A 26,497-nucleotide genomic window follows, 5' to 3' on the forward strand; every position below is an offset into this window, starting at 1 on the left:
GATCATCAGCACCTTTTGGCGATTTTTTTTAACGATATTTTTTATTACTGATATGAAACTACTGGTTTTGTTGACGTAAAATATTTGTATAATGACATTTTGATATACTGCAGTGGTAAAACACTCTATTTGCTCTAAATTGATTTTTCAGTATTGTTTTGTTCGTTGCAACCAGGACATCTGATTGTTATGTTTCATTCAAGATGTCAGCAAAAATCAAACAAATTTTTAACTGTAATGTGCCACTAGTATTATATGTAACATTAAGTCATCCTCAAGTGAAATAATTTTTCATAGACTACTGAAAAATCCAAGTTATCGTAAACAGTGAGGCAGAGTGTAGCCTTTTACGTATTTGTACGATCCTTCACATACGTCAGTTAATACAACTGCATAAGTAATTAAAAAAACTCATTTCTTAATGATCTCTGCAAAAATATGCGTGCTTATATTCAATAAGAGGTGTAGTACTAGTTTATCTTCAGGTAGTAGCCATCAGCCAGTGCTTGTGTCGATGGCCAGTGACAGTATGGTTTCCATGCTGAGTACTCATTTATAGTACTAGTAATTTATTCGTGGCTGTTGAAGATTAGGATTGTAACTTAGATGTCTGCATCACGTTCAGACTTAATTTATAAGCTGGGAGGGTTGCTTGGCTTTTACAAAAAGTAAATAGTGTAAATAACACTATGGTATTATGTGTTAAGAGTTGTTCTTGTAGGCCAATATTTATAGAAACAAAATATATAATTTCATGATTTTCAAGTGATAAAAAATACATTTCTACGCGTAAAGTATGATGTTTAGTCACCAAGTAAAAAGGACGTATTAAAGAGGTTCCAACCAAAATTAAAAAAAAAAAGTTTAATAACGCTAAAACAAAATTATGTTTTTTTAAAGATTATTTTATGAGTTCATACATAGTCTTTCATATCTTTTCTCGAACGTATTTAAAAAAAAAATTTATTTTATTTTACAATTACACACTTTCACGTAGGTTCTTATGTGTGTCAGTAATTAAATTGTATTTAAACTTCTATTTTAATAAATCAAAACTTTTTCAAAGCAGTTTGTAAATGCCTCCTTGTTCATATTTTAATATACTTTTTCACACTTCAAGTGCTGGTCTTAACAGCATGGAAGGCACAGAAAAAAAAAAAAAAATTGAAAGCCATGGGTTACCAAGAGCAACTGAGAAATAGAAAAAGGCGGTGCTATCCTCGTGAGGATGACGAGGGGCAGGTACGAGATGAAATAGGATGCAAAGGACACAAAATCTGGTCTTATAGGTAATCCATGCCAAACAAGAACGGATGAATCTTGATAGAGCAGCATTGATATGAAAGAAAAACAGATAAAGCTAGCAGAATAACTGGATGGCGTGGAAAAGAGGCTAGGAGAGTTAGAAAGGGAAAGCAACACGCTAAAAGCAGGATTCATCGTAAATTAAACGAAGGCAACGGTGATGAAAGGTCGCAACAAAAAAGGCTCATCGTGAATTCTGGCTACAGGTATGAGTGGTGTGAGTATGTTGGGTAGGGAAATGTTGAGAATGAAAAGAATGGTTCACTAAAGAGATATTAATTGAAGATAAAAGTTATCGGATACGGTACAAGAACAAAAGTGAGAAAATTTTAAGAGTAAGGAAAAGTGTTAAAAGACCGATAGTAAAAATCGATTATTGTAATTGCTAAAATAATTCAAAATTGCTGTTGTTTTAAAAGGTAACAGGATAACATTATAAACATAAAGATTTTTGGGACATTCTTTTTGGAACTTTTCATTGGAAAGCCTTTCACGATAACAAAATTGAGAAAAAAGATAGAACAAAGGGGAGTTTTTTGATTAGGATTAGAAAGGCTTGGTTTGGAAAAGGTAGATATTTGCATAAGTAAAATCGAGCAGGATTTCTAAGGTTGAAAGTGGTGGAAGGTACAAGCACAATAAATATTTTTGTGGCATATAATTTAGGAAATTTAAATTCAAAAATAAACTTACTAAATGAAATTAATTGTAAAGAAGTGAAAAATACTATTGTTCGGAGAGATTGTAGTATTAGGCTAGAAGGATTATAGGGGGTAAAGGTGTTGAGATAAGAACAGGTAAATGGCTAGTAGAAGTAAAAACATGCTGATAAGTAATGAGAAATTTAGGATGGTAGAAGTTATAACAGATCAAGGTTGGTGACTTTTATATGAATGAGGGTTAGCTGAGCAAAAATAAAAATGGATAAGGGTAGAAAACAGAACTAAATCTGTATCTATCTTTAAAAGTGAAAATAAAATGTAAAAATAAAGTATAGTAAAAGATAAGGGACGCCAGAACCTGAGAAATAAATAAGATAGTCTATAACTAGAGAAAAGAGACTATTAAAAATGGGGACTGAAGGTCAGGCCATGAAGAATCGGACAATAGTGTAAGGAAAGTTAAGAAAGCTTTGACGACTTAGCGAAATAAAGAGGGGATGAAAGATATATATGTAGCAGGAAGAAGAAAATCAAGGGCAACGTGTTGTGAAAAAATATGTTGAAAAAGAGAAGGACAAAACTTTATTAAGAAACATAAGAAATAATAATAATGTCCAGAAGTTTATAAATTGATTAAGGAAAAAAAAAATAATAATTGTAAGTAATATGTGCCTAGATAAATAGAAAAATATTTTAAAGAACGATTGGAATGTAAAAGAAGAAATGAGATCAAGAGAACAGAGGGAGGTTACAGAGCAGCTAGGGTCGACGGTATTACTAATAAAGCTTGGTTGTTTGCAGAGAAAGAAATGAGTGAGAAGTTTCAGGATGTTTTGCAAGGAGTTTGGGAAGAGGAAGAGTTACCTGTAGACTGGAAGATTGTGACGGTAGTTCCGTTAAAAATACCGTACCAGATGGGCAAGCAGGCTCCAAAAAAGAAAATGTTTTATTGTGCAAGCGAAGAGGAATACTTACAGTCTTAGTAAGTACAACAGGTTTATTTTTAGGATCCTTGATTTCCGGAATCCGTCTCTGAACAAAAATAGACACTCCCTTAAAAGATGATAATTCTATTGATGTTGAGTATACAAATTTGTGAGTGGCGAAACACTCGGTTAAACGTTAGAGCATTGTATAGAATTCCCAACATCCACTAGGTTGTTACAGGATATCAGGTATACCTATATAGTATTAGCATAAAAAACAGCATTTTTTTAACACACAAGTACGCACATACATCAAGCTCTAATGCACAAAAACTTGAATTCTCTTAATTTTGTCATCTATATTCAGTTTTTGAAATTAAAATTATAGTCAAGCTTTCTATTATTAGTTATTTAAAATAAAAAAATACTGAATTAGTTGGAATCGTAGAAAGCCAAAATTATCTTATAATAATAAAAATGACATTTTGTTTGTATTATTTAAAATGAGACAATCAATAAACAGATTTGTTTCAAACACATCCTGATTATGTCCGTTTTCGTAATTATCTCTAAACTATCATTCTCTCCCTTTTAAAACCGAATACTTAGTCTCTCTCGCTCGCCTTTGGCATTGTTCGCATTCCGACGCTCGATTAAGATTAGAGATGAATAACACGTTCGTTAATTGGCGCACATTATTAGAAAGGAGGGAAGGGGTTGAAGGAGAGAGTAAAGATGTCATTACTAGGAAGATTCGATGGGCTTTGTTCAGTTTGATACTTGCCTCTGTACATAGTGGTCTCCAGTTTATTCTGAGACATCGTGTACTTAGCTTGTCTAGGGTAATTTTTGTTCGTTTTGAGTTTTTGAACGTTTCTGTTGCGCTGCGACGCGTTAATATGTTTTTCCATAAATTCTTCTTTTTGTTCATCTGAATCATTAAATCAAAGCCACGTGCAGCTTCGACGTTTGCGTACTATGAGCACCATGGCAAATATCCGCACTCACGGAACCATTATATGATGACGAGTAGGAGAGCAATGCGGACGCGCACTTTATATTAATTATATCTTTATCAGAGGCTCACAAATCGTGTGTTTTTTATTCATTTTTTAGGCCCTATCGCATCCTATCCTCCACTAGTCAACGTAAGTTTTGTCAGTCATTAAATTCCGTTTTTTATAACTTAGTTTTATATTTAGCTATTAATGCACTGTATTTAAATTTTGAAGTTTTTCTTTTGCATCATTGTGTTAGCTTTCTTGCAATTATTTTATATTTGCGTCGTGGTTTCATTAATTATCGTTATTTAATAAATCAGTCGGTTTCGTCGAATGGACGCAGTCATAAGGGTGGAATAAGACCTCTGTGCCACAATTCACTCTTTTTTCTTGGGAATTAGTATATTACTGTATTTTTGAACCCACGTATACCCGTCTGCAGGGTTATATCGTATTCAGTATCCTTAACATTTACTATCCTTGTGTTCTTTTTCGTAATTACCCTTCTTTTTCCAAGTATGCCAGTCTTTTGTGCGGGCTCCTTGCAGAGTTTCCCTCGGATGACTTATGTAAACAAGTTTGTACTTGCTGTTCTGTATCACATGGTCTTAGTATAACTCTGAGATCAGCATCAGCACGATCTAATGGAGCTCGTAATTCTTGATTGTCCCAAGCTATGCCAACTTTAGGCAATGAAATTGTGCCAAGCTCTGCATTTTGTAAGTATGTATTTGGCATACCTTTGGCGAGCCTTGCGCAAACTTGCAGAGAATTTAATTTGACCAAGCTTAGGATTGGCACACCCTTGTCAAAGCCTTGGTGGAGCTTGCAAGCTCGACTCATTAGGTTGGCCAGGATTGGAACTATTAAATTGTTGGGCGTACCTTTGGCAAAACCTTGCTCAAGCTTGCAAGCTCGTCAGTTTTTTATTCTTAGGCATATGCTTCAATAAAGCTTACTCAATGAGCTAATTAAATGGGCCAGGCTTTGCAGTTTCGTGTTTCTGGGCATGCTCATAACTAAGCCTTGTTTGGTTTCGCAAGCTCTACTTATTTTATCAACAAGCTTTCCGAGTAAAAACTAGTTAATTTATGTGACTAATCAATGAATAGGATATAATAAATGTAAGTGTTAAAATATTTTAAAATTTATTAACTTGATGCATTGCCATTGAACGATTACAGAACTTGGAAATTTTCTCGAAGATATTATAACTAGTCATACTTACTTCTTTTGCAGGTAGCTTTGATTTAACTTCTACGCTACCTAATGGATCCTACTAAACTAAAGTGAAAAGCTAGCGTGTTCTTACAAAACTTTGAGCTTATTTGTTGCTATTGTTATTGATTTTTTAATGATAAAAACTATAATTTAATTATTAGTTTGATCATGCAATGCTTTGCGTAAAGGGGATGGGCGACCTTCTTGCAGCGAAATTGTCATTTCCCCCTACCCCCTCCCAGTAGTGGGTGGCCTTCCATCATTCTCCTTGTCCCTTTTCCAAGTGTCGAACGCCTTAAGCAGTAGACCTTTGTGTATTCAGACGTATGATACTATAACATAAGAACAAGATATAAGGACCTATAAATCACAACAATTACTAGTAGGTGTGGTTATAGAACACTCGACCTAAGTAGTAGACCTTTGTGTACATAAACGTATGACAATATATATATATATATATACACTAGTGGGGCTAGGCCTCCTATGTGCTCCGCGCTAACCCTTCATTTGCAGGTTAAAATTGATTAGTGAAATTAGAATTTTTTTTAATTTTACGATTTTTATCAAAAAGTAATTTTATCAAGAATATTAACGCCCTGAATTTCAAGATAAAATATTAAAAAATAATAATGTTTATAATTTTAGAAATACTTTTGACAAATTAATTGTTTATTATAAATCGATCTTTACGTGCTCTGCGTGCCATTACCATTGACAAAGAGTTGTGTAAAGTAAATTAAAAATACTATATGTACTGTATGAAAGGATTTATACGTATTGTTATTCGACATACCATTGAGACTTACTATTGTAAGGTGTCGACAAATATAAAAATAACATGTATAAGAAAAATTCTAAATTTTTCCATGAAAAGGGTAGCGAATTAGCCCGTCTTGTCCCTATCATAAAGTGATCTCACAAAAAATTATAAGTTAATGTAGGAGGTGTGGAGAAGCTGTGGAGGTGAATATTCCATAATAACCCTATGATAAAGTATCTTTACAATACATTTCAAGTTTTTATGGGAAGATGTAGTGGACAACTTTAAGGTAAGAAAATTACCCCTTCTTTAATACATTTTCATTAAAACAGGATTATTATAACACTTTCTTAAAATATTCTAAGTTTCTGTGGGGGGCTTGTAGAGGAGCCATGGAGGTGTGTGGGGGGTGTGGACAGCCCCGCAAAAATAACTATATAATAAAAGGATCTAAAAATTTTAACTATTAAAACGAGGTAAGTTGTTATAGCTATAAATTTTTCCCAAATTTTTTCTTTAAAGACGCGCAAAATTTACAGCAGTAAATGCCTACATTTAAAAGCTGAAATATGTAGGTCCTTATAGCTACTATGTAGTTAAATAAAAAACATATCAATGTAAGTTATTATATTTGTTATTACAACTATTATTTATAACTATAATTATATCTACAAATTTTAAACTGCTAGTTGTAGATTAAAGAAGATGAAGTTATACAAAAACATTAAGAAATTATCAGGTACTTTATCAAGATTAAAAGAGGTTTTTTATCTAATTAAAATTTTCTTTTAGAACGTATTTACGTTACCTGTCATCAATAATTTGCAAAATTTTATATCTATCTCTAGAAGCTCATGTTATCAAGATCTGTCACCGAGAATTTTTTTGTGTGGATTTGTAAGGACAAACTACTAACAAGAGAAGAACTATTATTTATATTTTACACTTTTGTTAATCCCATTTTAAAGTGATATCAATGCAGAAAAACTTTTTTTAATCGTATTGTAAATGATTTCTAGGATGACATTAATATCTCTCTTAATGTTTCTATTTTTTTTTTATTCTAACCCCTTTTTGATAGATTAGTGTGGTGATTAAATTTCTGCACTTTTAATAGTTTTTAGCATCATGAAAATGCATGTTAGTTGTCCAAATGTAAATAGCTACTTTTACTATTAATTCATAAAGTTTCTTGTAACGCAGTTAACAGCTTCAAATGCACTTGAATAGACGCCTCCACTCGAATTTGGATGAGTTATGCAACAGAATAGATTTTTTTTTTAATATAATACTCCTAAAGTTCTATCGTATTATCTGATTGTCACCCAAAACAACAACACATAATATTACAGTACTAAAAACCAGTGGATAGTGGATGCTTAGATACCCAAGTATGGAATTATACTTCTATGAAGTTATTTGGCAAACAATATTATTAGAAATATAGCTTTGTAGCTTAGAAAGGAGCTTTGTCTTGTAATTATTCACCTACATTTTAAACATTATAAAAATCTTAATGTTATTATACATAAAGGGGATATTCTCTTAAGTCCAACGCACGGAAGATTGTTGTTACGAGAAAAACAGGTTCTATATGTTAGTACAAGTATTTTCGATACTCTGTACAAGAAAAATGTGTACTGGTACAGGTATATTTGATACGGTAGTATACTTTAAAGTACCTTATTGAGTATAGCTAAACCGTACGTCAAAATCCGATACGTGGTACGGATTTTTCCTGTACCAGTACAAAAAGTTAGTTGGCCAGTGGGAGCATTCAGAATGTCAGTATATATATATACATACGTCTTCATACATACATTCTTTTCCAAAAAGACTTAAGAGAAAAATATCCATTTAACATATTCATAATTCTTATTAATAAGCTTGTTATGTTATTTACAAAAAATTTTCAATTAATGAAATAAACAAGTGCAAAAGTTGATCAATTCTTAGACAATTGATTAAATACAGTGCTTTTGGATGGAAAAAAAATAAGTTTATAAAAAATACTTGTATAGAAAATTACAGTTTTTACTTTTTAAACCTTAAGTACATGATTATGAATGAACATTATCGTCAGTCATAAACAAAAAACCAATTAATACTTTATTTTAAAAAGTTTCATTCATACAGGTACTCAAAAACTTAAAAATTGAAAATTCAATGTTGTCGAAGCCCAGCGTTGAAATCAAAATTTTTTAAAATTAACTTTTAGCTGTCAAAACCACTTTTTTTTTGTTAGAAAATACAATTTCAGATAACTTTGTACTCTTGTGTTTTTTCTACAAGGCTTCAAAAAAAAGTTACAGTTCATTTTAGATTGTTTGTTTTTGCTTTTTCTTCCAATTCAAGTTATCATGTATAAAATTAATGGTAACTTTGTTTCTGAGTCATCTAGTAGAAAAACACAAGAACATAAATTTGTTTATAATTCTATTTTATAATAAGTAATTTTTAAGAAAAACCGACTACTAACAAAACTTGATTTTAAGTTTGACAGAAGCTTAAGGGGTGAGGATTTCTCCACTAAATATAAGCGCACGTACTATGCGCGAATGCGTGGTACAGTAGAAAGCCATGCGCAGTATACAAATTTAATAGACTATCCATGGTACAGAAAAATCCTGTACCAAAGCTATTGAAAAACTTGTACTAGTATAGTTATAAAACCGACTAGTCACAGGTTTTTCGGTGATCCAGATAAGTATGTAAAAATGTGAGACTGGTTGCAGAAATCTCAAGACCTATACGTTATTTTTCTATCCTCATCACTTTTGGTATAGCTTATTCTGGTAACAACAATCTTCCGTGCGGAAGCGTGACAAAGTAGGTTTGAGAAAGCAGACAAAGCCTCGGTTACCACGTTATTACTCACTTCAGATTTGCATACTTGAATTTTTTAATATTGAAAAATAAGTATTTTTTCTAGTATGGCTGATGCATTTTAGTTCACTTCAGTCTTTTCATTTCTATTTTACAGCTATACCAACAAATGTAGGCCAGAAATTCGTTAAAACAACGAAAATGAGATCTGTGTATCTTGAAATTCTCAAATTCATTTCCCAAATTTCTTCTGGCTCAGCCCTTAAGATATGTGATCTTATCGTGAAGTAAGCTGCTAGCCAAATTTTCCCTGTGTATAATTGGGACAGACATATTCTTAAAATTAAGCAGAGCTGCTAACAGTATGATATCGGTGACAGGTACTTCCTAATTTCACAGTATGTAGCATGGAGTATTCGGAGTTCTTGGTGGCTAAGAGGGTTGAGTGCTTGATTCCCACCTGGATGGCTCAAGTTTGAGACTCTGCTCCGTCACTTCTTCCGGGATAACTCTGTAGTTTTTTTTTATGTAACTGCATCCCTAGGATATTATACAAGTAGGCAACTGGTATAATGCTTTTGACTTAGCATGCAGATTTGCAGATAACAGTAAAGAACTACGATGCCTCAGACGAAGAGGTGGGTGAATGACTCTCTGATAGTAGAATCGTCCGATAAATAATCAATAATACAAATAGTTTTTAATATACATGGTGACTTGAAGTCACATATGCATGTATATACCCACAGCTATTCAAGAAAAACAGACAAGACATAGTGTTGCTAAGATCGGATACTTACTCGGTGTCAAGTTTGAAATATGCATGAAAATTAAAATATCCTGAGTACTCAACATCCTATTAGTCTAATCTAGAATTTCGTATGACTTAAGCGTAAATATCTTAATTTCAGTATCAGGAATAAGATTCATAATAAATAAATTTATGATCAGCCAGAAATTAAACAATATTTTTGTAACAATGTTAACTTATTACTTGTTCCTCCGGTCTTCGTAGTTAGTAATCACTCATTAACTGCAGAAAGAGTTTGGTTTTTATGATGAATATGGATTATAAATAAAAAATAATGAATAATCCAAAGAAAATTAAACTTTTCTGCCTTAACAGTTAGATCCCCTTGAGTATCGAGTTAATGAACCAAATTCAAAAAAAAAAACAACATTTCATTAGAAAAAGAACTATTGCCACCTAACTCTACCGTTTCCCATAATTATCCAATTTTTGGTAAAACTATGTGATATACAAGTAAAACATAACCTTGTTTTAACATAACATAATTATGTTTTTTAACCGTGTGTCATGAATCAAAGACGCAATCAAGAAATTGACTGATTTACTTATTGTTCAATAAAACAGTAACTACCAGTAAATCCTGTAACGCAGCTGTAATGGTATCAATATAATCTGATCGATAAGATAGTTGATAATCGAACCCTAATAATCATTATTTAATTGTCGTAAAATAAGAAATCGTTCAATAAAAACACATTTTTAAATAACTTGTACATCGCTTTTGCGATTTTCGTACGTATTTTCGTGATCAATTGTGAGAATTACTTAGATATTTAATAACTGTAACTCGGGATGTTTGGGTTTTATCAATGGATAAAAAAGACATAAATATAAAAGCTAGTTAAATAAATAATAAATTTCGGATTTTTAATATGTGTGATGACTAAGTATGTCATTTTAGAATTTTGTTAGAAAGAGTAATTTAGTTTATGTAATTAACGTGACGAAAAACTTTTTTTTCTAATTACTGAGGATTATATCATAAAGTAGGTTTATATAAGAAAAAGAAAGAAAAAATATCATAGATAAAAACCTTGAAACTGTATTTTTTAAGAAAATTCATTTCATTCAGTATATTCATAAACTGTTTGTACGAATTATTGTATGCACACATTCATTTATTCAAAAAATCTTTAGTGAGACTATTGTAAATCACCGTAACTATGTTGTACAGGCTTTATTTCTATCCAGTACTTTCTAATTTGAGCGATATCTAACGTATTTAGGTTTTTCAAATAAACGTTCAAACAATAGTATTTTTGGGAAAAGTAAAACTGAAGATCAACAAGTTACGTGTCCAAGAAAAAATTACAAAATTGTGACCTTTGCTGACGGCAAGATTGTTGGGTAAAAAATCTGAAAAACTTGATTATTTTTTTTTGAATAAAGTAGTACTGATTTCCGAAGTAAAAAGGAAAAAAAATGTATTTTTGTGTCCGTTGACGTAAAGTATCCCATATATATATTCCAAGAACCATTCCATTATTAGTTATATATGAGGTGTGTTGTTAAAATATTAGTGGTGCTGGCTTTCTCGCACATGCATTGTATCGAGTCTGTATATTTAACTCGACACAGTCGCAGCGCCTCTTTTTGCTCAGCACTGCCTCTCTCTAATTCGACCACTCGAGCTATATAGACGTGCTCTCGTTGTTAAAGCCTACGACTCCTTGTACTACTCGATACCTTTGAATACCTTTTAACAATAATAAAGTTATTTCTTCATATTCTTGTCTTACATTTACTTTGCGTGTGCCTCACCCAATACTCTACCCACCTGTGTAATTGTTAAAAGGTTATGGCCCCCAGTCTGCTTTCACGTGCGCAAGGCTAACTAAAAAAATAATGCGACCGTGACAAGTGAAAGATGTGTGTGCTCGACAGTTTTTTTTTGAGGTGTCGTGTCCAATGTGGATGGCGATGAATCCCGACAAGAGGATGCCTTCGGAGGCTGACGATGTCCGTGAAGACAGTAAAACCGATACCAGCCCCCGGGTAAGTCAAGGGCACGAGGAGAGCAACGGCAGCGAGCGGACCGGGGCAAAGAGCTCTGAAAACAAGTCATCGCCAGGAGATACCACGCCGCTGGCAAACTACATCAGCACCACGTCTCCTCTGTCATCAAGGGCAGGCGTCTGGAATCGCGACAGGGATTTGACTCCTGTTGAGCACAATACCCTCCTGAAGAAAGTTTCTCGGGGTATGTGATATTTCCCATTAAGTTGCGTGGTTTAATTCGATTGAGATGTGATGCAGGGTACGGGAGTACGGTGTCTGTATTTGAAGAAAAAATTTGAGCTTATTATTCGTTAAATTCGAGTTCATCATTTGTCTTAACTTCCGAGTTAATCTCTGCAAAAAAAAAATCAGAATCGCGTTAGTGTTTTGTTTGTCCATTTCCAAGAAGCGGGAAAATGCCAGCGCGGCGTGCGTGACGATCTGAGGTACAGGCCGGGACAAGTGAGACGGAGAGATGGTGGGGGAGCGCGGCAAGCATGGTCTATCTTTGCGTCAACTCTCTCTGAAGGCGAACACATGGCGCGCTCTTGCATGGCTGTGTCCGGCTGCCTGTGTGGTTGTATACGTGTGCTAGCCATATCTGCGCGTCGCCCGGCCAGTGACTATGTGCGGTAAAACGGAGAAAGAGGAGAGGGGTTGCCGCCGTGTTTGCCATCCGTTTCCAAGCTATACCTATATACTGTACTGCCTGTCTCTCGATCGCCTGGTTCACTCTTTTTTTAATTTGGTTCATTAACTCGATACTCAAGGGGATCTAACTGTTAAGGTAGAAAAGTTTAATTTTCTTTGGATTATTCATTATTTTTTATTTATAATCCATATTCATCATAAAAACCAAACTCTTTCTGCAGTTAATGAGTGATTACTAACTACGAAGACCGGAGGAACAAGTAATAAGTTAACATTGTTACAAAAATATTGTTTAATTTCTGGCTGATCATAAATTTATTTATTATGAATCTTATTCCTGATACTGAAATTAAGATATTTACGCTTAAGTCATACGAAATTCTAGATTAGACTAATAGGATGTTGAGTACTCAGGATATTTAAATTTTCATGCATATTTCAAACTTGACACCGAGTAAGTATCCGATCTTAGCAACACTATGTCTTGTCTGTTTTTCTTGAATAGCTGTGGGTATATACATGCATATGTGACTTCAAGTCACCATGTATATTAAAAACTATTTGTATTATTGATTATTTATCGGACGATTCTACTATCAGAGAGTCATTCACCCACCTCTTCGTCTGAGGCATCGTAGTTCTTTACTGTTATCTGCAAATCTGCATGCTAAGTCAAAAGCATTATACCAGTTGCCTACTTGTATAATATCCTAGGGATGCAGTTACATAAAAAAAAACTACAGAGTTATCCCGGAAGAAGTGACGGAGCAGAGTCTCAAACTTGAGCCATCCAGGTGGGAATCAAGCACTCAACCCTCTTAGCCACCAAGAACTCCGAATACTCCATGCTATATACTGTGAAATTAGGAAGTACCTGTCACCGATATCATACTGTTAGCAGCTCTGCTTAATTTTAAGAATATGTCTGTCCCAATTATACACAGGGAAAATTTGGCTAGCAGCTTACTTCACGATAAGATCACATATCTTAAGGGCTGAGCCAGAAGAAATTTGGGAAATGAATTTGAGAATTTCAAGATACACAGATCTCATTTTCGTTGTTTTAACGAATTTCTGGCCTACATTTGTTGGTATAGCTGTAAAATAGAAATGAAAAGACTGAAGTGAACTAAAATGCATCAGCCATACTAGAAAAAATACTTATTTTTCAATATTAAAAAATTCAAGTATGCAAATCTGAAGTGAGTAATAACGTGGTAACCGAGGCTTTGTCTGCTTTCTCAAACCTACTTTGTCACGCTTCCGCACGGAAGATTGTTGTTACCAGAATAAGCTATACCAAAAGTGATGAGGATACCTACCTCAAAACCTACCTCAAAACAGCCATGGTTCATAGCACTTTTTTCGATAAAAACAGTTTTTTTTTTAACAGTGTTGTATCAGTAATTTGCACGATAACTACTGAGCCAACTCCACTCTTAACTTTTTAAATTTACTATTCTACAGGCACATTTTGTGCTAGAACAAACAATTTAAAAACTGTGACCTAGAGAAAGTACATAGAGATACTATGTACAGTAGCGAATATTTTATTACATTTTCTTAATCCTACAAACCCCACAACATATATGTGAAAAAAGTGAATTCTTAATTGAACATAATAGTTTACCATTAAGGAGCGTAACAGCAGTCTTACTACTTTTTCGACATCGTATTCCAGGCCTGCAACGAGAAAATTTTACTATACGTGGCTTCTAAACCATTAGACATTAGTTGGAAATGCACACTTAAGAAATTAATTTTCCAGAAGTGCGAGCCAAGTGAGTAAACATAAAGTCTCGAACTCTGTAGCATATGTTACAAAGCTATTTCTGTGTTTCTGATATTCATTACAATTATTTAAGGACTTGCTACTACGGTGTCATCTAGCTGTCTATCTATAAGTCGCGTGTGGGGAACTTCGTATGCGAGTGCATGTATGTAGGTGTGGGGGTGTGGGTATATGAGTTTAGAAGTGCGTGCTTAAGTCTGTAAATTGCGAGGTAGCATCGATTCTCTGGGACTGTTCATATTATGTAAGTAACTAAAGAAGTCAATCTTAAAGTGAGTTCTGTGTTATGTATATTTATTAGTATAAGCGTATTGTGTACCCTGGTCTTCTTCCTTGGGAACTGTCCGTTTTCCAACGGACAGTCTGCGGCAGGGCCTCCTCTATGTAAGCAGTTTCCATCGTGAGAGCAGAGCTGAGCCAAACCGAAGTATCGGAAGGTGTGCTGGGTTGGAGTGTTTTGACGTTTTAGGTGATACGACGTGTTCAAAGGTGTTTTAGTGAGGTGCATCATTACAGTTTCATATTTTTAGAGGTAAAAAAAGTATTTTGATTTTCTTTAAGATCGCTTCATATAATCGAGAAAAAATGTTACCTTAACTACTTTATTACAAATGATTTCCTTCGTACTGAACTTAAAGTTTTTAGAAAAATTAGTAAACCAGTGGTCAGTAGGTGCTTGGGTACCCAAGTAAAATAAAATTTTGAATAACCCACTGCAATATACGAATCAAAGATGATGCAATCATCGTTGGAATTAAGATATTCGATAATAAGCTGTAATTTTAATTGATATTTTAATGTTTAATAAATAAAAATTTTCGTGAATAATAAATAAGTGACGTACTGCCAGGACTCCTCGCATTCGTCATCAGAGTGTGTTGGTTGAATCTACCGATTATTTCAAAATAACTAATTATCCACTAATAATATCTAGAACGTTGGGCTTGCATACTTATTCCTAGTCACGTATATAACACGCACAATATATATCTAAAAAAAAAGCTTAGAAAAAGATCTTGTACTATCGCTTTATCCTCAATGGGGTAGCATTACATGACAGTGAACGTTGCTTAACTTAAAAAGCTACCTTATACAGGAATGAATTTCAAAAGGAGAAGACATAATAAACATCAAACAATTCATTCATAGAACCTTGCATAACTAAACTAATAGAAAAAGAGAAGATAAAGAAAACGTAAAAATTTTCAAGGTGCATATCCTATGGAAAGTGATTTTTTTTTTTTTTTGTTAAAAAATCATTTTGAGTATTGAAATTCTTAAAATTTGAGAATTCACTTTTTTCACATATATGTTGTGGGGTTTGTAGGATTAAGAAAATGTAATAAAATATTCGCTACTGTACATAGTATCTCTATGTACTTTCTCTAGGTCACAGTTTTTAAATTGTTTGTTCTAGCACAAAATGTGCCTGTAGAATAGTAAATTTAAAAAGTTAAGAGTGGAGTTGGCTCAGTAGTTATCGTGCATATTACTGATACAACACTGTTAAAAAAAAAACTGTTTTTATCGAAAAAAGTGCTATGAACCATGGCTGTTTTGAGGTAGGTTTTTCTGCAAAATCTTCCTTCAGTGTAATTCCAGAGTTTTTTCCTTGCCCCACAGGTCTTCGAGTCTGGGTGAACGCAAAACAGTTTTAGGGTTTTAGGTAGGAGTTAATAAATCTGATGCTAAATACCGGGCAGGAAGGATCGTTCCCAGCGGGAAATGATCCCTGAAACATGGGGCTTCTTCGGAGATGCTAGTTAGCCTGAATCTGATGATACATCAGAGAGCGTTGGCTTAACTATCGTAAAGTAGACATCCTGCGACCAGCTTAACTGACAAGGGTGACCATACAGTTTTGGCGGAGATATTATATTTCCACTGTGACCATGGTATGAAATATGTAATAAGTTAGGGATCGGTTACGGCGATAGGTAATATATGCGACAATATACCCCAAAACATAGGTGGTGAGTGGGTGGCCCCAGCGACACTAGGCCAGTAGGCTGTCGTGGTAATCTGGTGAAAGAAAATTAATGTCCTGATTAGAAATCTGTCCCCGGAAGATATGAGGGTCCGTGTGCGCTGCTGTAAATACTATGTACGGTCCGTCTACGCAACCATATACGGACCAATTACGGAATGAACTCTGGCAGGTATACGTGCCATGGACGGCGCCCGTGTATTTGGCAAACAAATAGGGCCTGTCTGTAGGTTATATACCGTGTAAGGATATATTTTTCTTGTTCATAAATTCTATCATTTTATTTTATTAAATATGTTGTAAACATATGAATATGAAATAAAGTTATGAATAACTAAAATAAATAAATTAATTAATGCCATTGTACATAGTAAATTTGTACATAATAAATCTGATACAAGTCAATAAGAAGGTATAATGAAACGATTGATTACTGTTTCCAATGTTTTTTTAGTCAATTCATCATTCTGAATTCTTCTACTGGTCAGTCGTGCGTGATATTATATCTATAAATATAAAATAAATATTGAATTTATTTTCACTAAAAGATAAATAAAATCCTAATATCAATATGCAATTACTAGTAATGATACTAAAAATATTAGTATTAGATGTTATAGGCTTTGCTCCAATTTGCATTTGATCTGCAAATTGACTAAACACATTGGACTTGACCAGTTTCCTTATCATTACTGTCAATTGAACGACTGGTTTCACGTTTAAATTTGTACTTTATCTTACATATAGAGATAAGAAAAGCAATAAAATAAGTTAATATTAAGTTAATCAATGGTTATTGAAACGTCACGTACAAAATTGGATTTTGAAGCATAATGAAGTTTGATTTTTGAATACAAATAGTTGTTGGAATCGAAGGTAGCGAGCAGAAATTGCAACAGATATTTGTCTAGCAATTTTTGTTAAGTCACGACTGGTCCTGTGGATAAATTCAATCTTTTGTCTAGCTTGTACTCACATTACAAATTTATATGGATGCATCTCATGCTTTTCTATACAATCCCACTAACTTTTTTGAAGTTGATGCACCAAAATTGAAAAAATTAAAACGTCTAAAGTTAATTGAGTAGAAGATTTGAATGCTAGCATTGAAATACATGTTTAATTATAAGTAATGGCAGCAGTAATGACCTTGAAATTTTGGACTAAGAGCATCAATATTTTAGAGGATTTTCGTTTCTATTTCTGTAACTAGTAAAGAAATATTAATAGATTATCATACAATATCGTATGAATAATAAATAGTCTAACTCTTAATAATGTTTATTAAATTTATCATTAATTCAGTTTTTGCAGGACCCTTATTCAATTAGTTCTCATTAGTGAGAACCTTTTTTTGCTTAATATCATCATCTTGCAACTGGGAGACATCAGAAATACAATAAGACCCTTTACTTTAACAATATTAAAAGAAACTGCTTGTATAACATGTCAGTTTCTTCTTGCGTATTCGCTATGTGTAGTAATCTGAAACAGCGCCACCTGCATGGCAAGAAGGAGGCGATGCTGGATAACACGATTACATAGCCTGTTGTGGGCTGCAAACTTTGTTAATTGTTTTTTATAGTTTTAATGCATTACTGATACTTAAAGTATCGATTCTCAGTGTCAAGAATTTGTTTCAAACAGATAACTATTATTTTACAGTTAAAAAAATAATTAATAAATAATGTGACGAAAAATTGTTTTCTGTTTAATAAAAATTCTTAACACTGAAAATCGATACTCTAAGTATCAAAAATGCATTAAAACTAAAAAAAACAATTGACAAAGTTTGCAGCCCATAACAGGCTATGTAATCGTGTTATCCAGCATCGCCTCCTTCTTGCCGTGCAGGTGGCGCTGTTTCAGAATACTGCACACAGCAAATGGCGCGCTTAGTATTTTGCAGAATAAGTAGCATTCCCGTATTTTGTCCCCTATTATTGTAAAAGTAGCTAATAGTTCTTAATTATTTACACATAGTTGTTGGAGTGTCGCAATACAAAATACCAGAGAATATTCTCTGAAAATACTATAACATAACTTTGTATGCTACGTTTTATTTCATAAGATGCTATTCGCTGGGTGCATGGCACGCAGCGTCTTTAGTACAGTGTCGAGAAAGTAAAACTTGGGTGCCAAAATGTGCAGACGACAGATAACAGATAAGAAGTAAAATTCAAAAAACTTTGCAGGTCAGAATAGTTTCGAGGTTACTTGACAAGTATATGTACATACACACGTTGATGGCGTCGTCTGCAAGCTTTGGAACCCGAGTTACACTAAATAATCACTGTGGGCCAGTGTTCGTATTGTCAGTAGAATTCCATCGTCATAGGTTTGGAGATAAAGTTGTCAACTCTTACAGAATGCGTGGAGTGAGTAGAGTTGCGTTGTAAGGTCTCTACGCATTTTGTAAGAGTTGACAACTTTATCTCCAAACCCATGACGATGGAATTCTACTGACAATATATGAACACTGCTGTGGGCGCTTAGATAGTTTCACCTATCCCCGCCAGCCACCTGCACCCAGCGTATACAGCAAGCTATCGTAACGCATAACGCACAACGCACAAGAGTAGCATTGGCTGGTATATCTATATCGCCGATAATGTGCAGCACACCGCTCTTGCGTGTTGTGTGTGTAGGTATATTACTCAATGTTCCTCTTGTACATTGTACGTTACGGCAACTTACTGTAAAGGCCCTTAGATACACGCCAAAGAGTATATTCTTACACGGTACACAGGTATCTCTCCTACATTGCCAACAGTGGGGGGTTCCCTTAGCTAAATCGTTGGCAACGTAGGGGAGGGACATATACCCACGCTCGATGTTGTCTCTTTCTATATGTATGCTTCAGCACCGTACATAGGAACGGGCAGTCTATTTGTCATATATCCATGGCCCATACCCTGGTAGAGTACGATTTAAGGACGTGTGGATGCCATCTTTGTGCTTTTTTTGCTTATTACAACATGTATAACATTATTTTTCATTTAGTGTATGATAAACTAGTATTCAAAAGTTTTAAAAGAAAAAAATAAGGCCCAAAGATGTAAATCATCATAATTGTTGTAAATTTAAACACAATGTCTTGGTGATAACAAAGTAGTTTGGAATTATCAGCCTACATCCTTATTTTGATGTTAAAAACTCATAAAAAATCCTTGTTTTACATAAGAGAGAAATATAACTTTTTTAATGAAAGCCCAAAAATGTTTTAAGAATATTAATTTTTATTGAGTAGTAAGACAAAACCATTAATTAAATAAAAGTATTAACTTAAATATATTTATCCATTTTGTCCTCAGATGGGTGCTGAAAGACAAGTGTCCTTTAATAATGGTCTGGATGGATCTGTTGCGGAGGATTGTTTCTTTGCGATGAAGGCATTCTCTCTCGGCTATACATTCAACTTCATTGATGGCGAAATGTGGGAAAAATCACCTTTTAACTACTGGGACTTTGTGCAGCAGCGCAAGCGCTGGCTCCAAGGCATTCTGCTTGTTGTACATTCCAAAGCAATACCGCTAAAAAAGAAGTTACTGCTAGGCATATCGTGTTATTCATGGGTCACATTGCCCTTGTCTACGTCCAACATTTTTCTCGCCTACTTTTGCCCCATAACATGTCCTCCACTTATGGATTTTTTTTGTGCTTTTATCGGTGCTGTTAATCTTTACATGTACATTTTTGGGGTTGTCAAATCTTTTTCACCGTACCGATTTGGATATCTCAAGTTTACATGCTGTATATGTAGCGCAATTCTTGTTATACCATTTAATTTGTTCATTGAAAATGTAGCTGTTATTTGGGGTTTGTTCGGTAAAAAGCATAAATTCTATGTTGTGGAAAAGGAATTAAAACCAGCAATCACAGTCTGATATTTAGTTTACAATACAAAGTTACTAATTTTGCAGTGCACAAGCCACTTAACTTATATTTTTCATGATACTGGTACACAAGGAGTACTTGTGATGGTCAAAGAGTCAGGTTTAATATTTATGCACTAATAACAACTAGCATTATGCTCTAACTCATCTTAAAACTATGTATTTAGCATATTGCTAAGTTATGATCCTACAACCTCATTTTAAAACTCCTAGCGATATTAAAACACTAACAAAAAATGAGTGAAATCTCAAACAACAGTGTTGATTTTGGTCCAAAACATACCCTTACTCATCCATCTTCAATGAATTACTATAATATACGATTAAATTTACAAGGATGTTATCATGTACAAAATCATCAAGTAAAAAAAAAGTATTTAAAAATATGACCTTTTCATTTTGGAACTGTAACTTTTTGATGATTATTTCTATATTTCAAATAATTTATTTTTCATGTCTGTGAGTTTTGTACAGATACATTGACTATGGATGATCGATTAATAGAAAAAAAAAAAAAAAAAAAAAAAACATTAATGAATCACTTTTGCTTTGGCAAAAAAAATTACAATGCTGAAGTACATCCTTTTTTTTAAATTAATATTTTTATCACTGTGTTTAAAAATTAATTTGACTATTATTGAAAATCAAAATGAAATTTTTTGACTGAAAGAAAATATGTATTATTACAAAACAGCTTTATCAAATATAAAGAAGAAAGAAGCCTAGCTATTTCAATTAATTCAATTCTTTTAATAGTTCCATTGTTTAATTATTTGTCAATATTTCACCTATTGGGCCGTAAATTATCAATGTTCAGCTGGCTAATGGTATTTTAAAAACTTGTGTGGCATCTTCACTACGACAAGTAATTAGCCTAAAATTGCTGCAAAACACATCACCAGTAACCTTTGTAATTGCCTAGAAGCTTCATCATGATATACATTTCATAACCACTCACTAGATCGTGGGGTTATGAGATGTTTCGATGAAAAGGTTCGTTGTACATCACATAACATTAACCTATCGATGTAACGCTTGTTGTTAAAAAAACTACTAGTAATATATGAAAGAAAATGTTAAAAATTACATAAGTGTTTAATTTTTAACTACAAATGTAATTTGCTTGATCTAAAAAAAACGATTTGAAATTTAAGAATTTTTAAGTCACAAAATTAAGAATTAAAAACGCCTAAATTTGCTTCAAACCTATACATGATATTTTTTGCACAATGTGGTAACTTCTCGGCCCCTCAATTCCTTCCCCAAGTGATTTTTTCCAGAGGGCATTTTGATGCCTTGTATAGAGAGAACTCTGTACCATTTTAATAACATTAATATTAGTTTTTCGCTTATATTTCGAAAAATTATGGGTGATGTCTCTCTGAAACAGCTGTCTGTTCTACAAGCACATAATAAAAATATTTTGGGCCACATACATTTAGAGGCAATCGTGGCCCAGGCTCTGAAAAAAAAATTTTTTATATAATTTCTATAACTGAAAAATTATGTTTAACTCTAAAAGGCTGAAAATTAACTTTGTAATGGATCAAAATGTTTATGTTTGCAAAAACTGTAAACAAAAAAATATTTTATTAAAAAAGTTATTCATTTAATTTTCATGGTCAAATAAATTTATTTACGCAAAAAAAAAAAAAAAAATACCACTTTTTTACTTAAAACTTCTAAAGCATGCATTTTTCGGCTTGAAAACAATGTCAGCCGATAGAACGCAAAAACGACATTGGTTTTTAGTATTATAACATTATTGAAATACTTAGGTATACAAGACAGATTCGTCCAAGCTACAACGTAACTTTTTTCAACGGAATCTGTTATTTTTGGAAAAACTCTCCTTTTTGCTTGAATAAAAAATATTTTATTTCTGTTACTTTTTCGAGGCAAAACTTTAGTTATTTTTGTTATTTCAGTTGACTGTACCCTTATATTCTTCAATAATGCTTTCATTATTAGTACGTTAAGTTCCTAAGTCTTAGAGATGATTGAGTACTCTCTATAGAAGTAGCCTACGGTGTACAGTAACCAGTCTTTAGTAGAAGTTCAACATTGAAGTCTATAGTATGTGCTAATAAAATCCTACTCAAAATACGATAACGAACACTGTTAGTTACACCTGAGATGTATCTTATCTATGAGTATTATAGCTCTGAAACACTTACCTCAATCATACACGTAAAGTGGGTATACCATACATACACTACTTCTATTACAAACCATAGCTGTTACTGGCCGAGCATAGTGTAAAACGACGATTGAGCTTTCCGCTTCCTTTCGTAAATAAGCTTTGTATCTTCTTGTGATTTCTTTGCTTACTTTCATTTTGCAAAGGCCGTAAACCTTTTGTATTTGAGGTCCTGAGTGTGAAAGTAACCAAAGATTGGATGATGTATGTTTACCGAGTACTTCATGAAAATAAGTTTTTGTGACTTCCAGTGGTCTTTATCTTGGCTTATTGCTGCATTAAGATTTTTTGGTTTGTTTCACTTTAAAGCATAATAACTATGTTGTGCGTAAAAAAAATAAAATTATAGTTATTTATTTTTTTTGGGAAACGAGGTTGTACTTTTGTAACAATTATTACGAAAGAATACGAATTGATACAAAGAAATCGAAGGCAACGTTTATTGTATGTAGTGTTGTATTGACTTAGGAAAAATAATTAAAAATGAAGATTTAAATAGTTGCATTTTTTTAAATACTAATATTCATTGTGAAAAATAGGATCAAGAATGAGAGAATTTTGTGCGAATGTAGCATTTGTATAATAATGATTAATATTTCATTGATGTATTGACAATCTGTTACGCGCGAAGTACGTTAGTGATGTTGATTCTGTATGGACTAATGATAAAGAAGACAATATGCATAATGCATAAATCACTATATTTTTTAATATTTTCTGTTAGAAATTTTGTAAAAATATAGTTACATATAATCAAAATAGATGTAAATCCGAAGTTTTTAGGATTAAAAAAATTAGTATCTTTTTGTTTGCAGGTTTCGAGCTACAGGGCTTTTTACTAAATACTTTTAATTTTTCATAGCTTGGACGTAGTTTGCTTCCGTACTTGAATACTAAAATCATGTTATAATACAAAAATCGAAATTAATCCTTTCGTTCTATCGGCTGACATTATTTTTCAGTCGAAAAAATGCATTTTCCAAAAGTTACAAGGACAAAAGTGGTATTTTTTCACAATTTTTGTGTAAATCATTTTTTTTACCATAATCATAAATTAAAAAATTGTAAACTATTTTTTCCTTCAAGTGCGCGTCAATAGAAAAGTTTTGACCCATTACAAAGTTAATGTATGACCTGTCAGAGTAAAAAATATAATTTTTTGTATTTTTCAGTTTCGGAAATCATATAAAAGAAGTTCTTTTAGGGGCCTAGCCCACATTAGCCCTTACTTTAGATAGCCCAAAATATTTATATTATGTGCTTGTAAAGCATATATTTTTTTTAGAGAAGGGTCACCTCCAAATTTTTCGAAGTATAAGTGAAAAATTGTATTTCTAATGTTATTTAAATGGGACAAAGATCACCTCGTACAATGCGTCTAAATACCGTCTGGAGAGAATTACTTGAGAGTGTATTGAATAACAAAAGATCTACCAAACTGCAATAAGTTTCGTGCATAAGCTTAAAGTAGATTCAGGCGACTTTTGCCTCCCCCCTTATCTATGAACACAAATAATGAAATTTACACAGTGTTTTATTGTCTTATAATTACACGTTAAAAATTTTCAAGTTACATTTCAGTTGTAAAGTATTACTTTATTTTGAATATGTCAACTAAAATTTTGTTCTTTTCTGGCTGCTTGGAGTGTATGCTTAAAAAACTTTTAATTATCATCATAAATTTAATTTTAATTTTATTTGAGCTGATAAGGGTCCAATAGGTAATAATTAATAAAGCTGCCTAAATCGTGAAAAATAAGTGAGTCAACATACTTCTAATTATAAAAAGAAACTACTTATTAAATATCGATGCTATGGATGTAGAATTGTAAATGTTCGTTTCGCTTACAACGACCAATTTTGTCAGTAACAAGAATAAAAGTTTGCTCACTTAATGATGTCTAGTCAGAATAGTAAAAAACGCAAAAAAATTTGCTATCAAAAGAATATACAAAAAGCAGTATTATAAGTATTTTCAAAGGAAGTTAAAACTGAAAAAACTACTTGTTAGTAATAATCAAAACTTTTTTTATTTGCAAACCAAAGAGTTTTGCTCATACAGCTGCAGATTTGGGATACCTTTTAAGGATAAGTAATTCGAATAACTCTAACGTTGATAAATTAATAACAGTGTATATAATTAGGCTCCTAGCTCTGAAAAGAATATTACAAAAACAACAATTCAGTTGTAAATATGAGAATCTCCTGTAGTTTTAATCTTCGGCAAGTATCTACATTTCTTAATACATAGAAACTGTGGCGTGATGAATAGAGTAGTTTCGGTAGCCTCTGGCAAATTGTTTCTTTGTTTTTAACTACTCCTAATGAAAGTCGTAATGATTTATATCATTACTCTTGATTAATTATCAACTAATGTTTTCACTCCGTTTTGTTAAGGAATTAATTAAACCAATTTTAATCTTTAACTCACGCTACAGTTTTTGTGTGGAAACGTGACTTTTTCCAGCCAGGTTCTTTATTCATAAATTTTTTTTAGTAAGTACTATGTGTACGTGTATAACATCAAATGTCACTTGCTTGTGTATTAGTTTAATAAATAAACATTACAAACCAAAGTTATTTTTTGATTGATACTACTTGTAGTTATCAAACAATTGGCACTAAAAAAAAGCCAACGTGAATACATAAAATATATAATATCTCGTACATATCTTTTTTTTGTATTTTATGAATAAAAATTAATCGTAGGATGCTTGTTTTTAACTATCAGATGATGTATTGTTAAAAACATTTTATGTAATAAATATATTTAACTAAAACTTTATTGTATATTTATCATTTGTGATTGAATATGTTTAATAATGAAATAATGTAATTTATCTTTATACTAACTGTATTTTTTTTGCCAACAAAATAATTGTTCTTGGAGTTGACAATACTTGTTGTGAACTTGAATAAACCATATAATACTACATCTTGATTTAATGATACGTATTGCATGTTATATGAATTTCTGAAAGCAGGAGTTAAAAATTCTAGGAGTTAATTATTATATTGTCTCATTAATTTATCGTAGACTGTGTGATACGTCATTAAGAACAATCCAGAGAAAATTAAAGTTTTTTACGGTATGGATAAGGTAGATTAAATTTTATAGCTTTATGAAGTTATTTATCAAATAACTTGCTTTTTTTAGGAAAACAGAAGTTGATGTACGTTTTTGGCATACCCAAGAATTATTCAAGCCTTAATTTAGCAAGGTTCTTTTAGAATTTGAAGAGGAAGACGAAAAATCAGGTGGGTAAGAAAGAATGCATAATCTGATTTTTCGCCGTTCGTTTTTAAATTAGAATCAATTTCAGTTGATTTAAGCTTCATAATTGCTTTAGAGAATGAAGGATGTGCGATAAATTTCTATTTGTCAATGAATTGCATTAAAAAAAGTTTGTTCTAAAAATAATACCACTTTCCGTGGATATCTCCGATTGGTTTACATTAGATTTAAATACTAGTTTTCCGAAATTTTATTAAATTGAACTACGTTTTTCAGATAAATGCCAGGCAAGGTGGCCAAAAAATAGTAAAAATGTCCAAAGCAAATTTTTCGCATCTTGAAGGAAACCGAAGAATCCTGCTAGATTTTACTCAGTTTAGCCGTTTTTTCGCAAATTGTAAAAAAAACCATCATTTTTAGTCATTGTTCCGAAAATTAATAAATTTCACTGCAATTATTATTAAGCGCTAGCATGTCTGGATGCAAACTTTTCGCAAACCATTGTGAAAACTAAAAAACGGTATTTTTTAAATTTCCCTTACAAAAGTTTTAAGACAAGTTGGGCCCATTTTTCAATCAGGCTTCTCTTCATCAAGGGTTATTCTTTAAGTTATAGCAATAGTGTTTATTTTCAGCAAGTGGGACTATGATAAATTTTGATTGCAATTGTATACATTTCATCGCTCAAGCTCGTAAACAGCAGGCTTTATACCCATACATAGATTTTTTCTTTTTTTTTTTATGTTATAGTGCTTTACGTCCGGCTCCTATAAAGGGCACTACTGAGGGCACTTAGCACTCTATATATAGATCAAATCATCCGTAGAGCCTTAACTTATCACCCAGCCCAACAGCTGCATTGTCAAAATGCATGTTATTACAATTGGTTATTTTCATACTTTTACTTATGTGAAGCCATATTATGCGCTACAAAGTATACGAACAATTCCAGATTCCTGACTTTGACAAAGCATGTGATAGAAGAAAATTTGTTTATTGCAAATTGCTTAAGATTTTTTTCTCAGCCTACTGCCCGTTAGTTGTAGTGAAGTTATACTCTGAGATATTTTTTTTACTTGAGAAGTGTGAGGATACTCACACGTTGATTCAGGGACGTTGCTGTGATCCCGCAGGATTGTAAATATTCGCGCACTGGACAAATATTTTATCTGTATTAAAGTAAGAAGTTAAAATATTCTAAAGGGGATTAATGATAAAATTAC

General features: G+C 32.7%; 1 protein-coding gene across 1 annotated transcript in view; it reads left to right on the plus strand.

Moving 5' to 3' along the window:
* egh (beta-1,4-mannosyltransferase egh) overlaps positions 1-24,615 on the plus strand; it is a 101,087-nt gene extending 76,472 nt beyond the window's left edge. Inside the window, exon 4 of the mRNA XM_014354498.2 lies at positions 19,258-24,615. Coding sequence (XP_014209984.1) covers positions 19,258-19,830 — 573 coding nt within the window. The 3' untranslated portion in view covers positions 19,831-24,615. The remainder of the gene's footprint in view (positions 1-19,257) is intronic.
* Positions 24,616-26,497: the final 1,882 nt, after the last annotated feature.

This window comes from Copidosoma floridanum, unplaced genomic scaffold (assembly GCF_036245765.1).
Source record: "Copidosoma floridanum isolate Cflo_tuat_1 unplaced genomic scaffold, Cflo_Japanese_pri ptg000030l, whole genome shotgun sequence".
NCBI lineage: Eukaryota > Metazoa > Arthropoda > Insecta > Hymenoptera > Encyrtidae > Copidosoma > Copidosoma floridanum.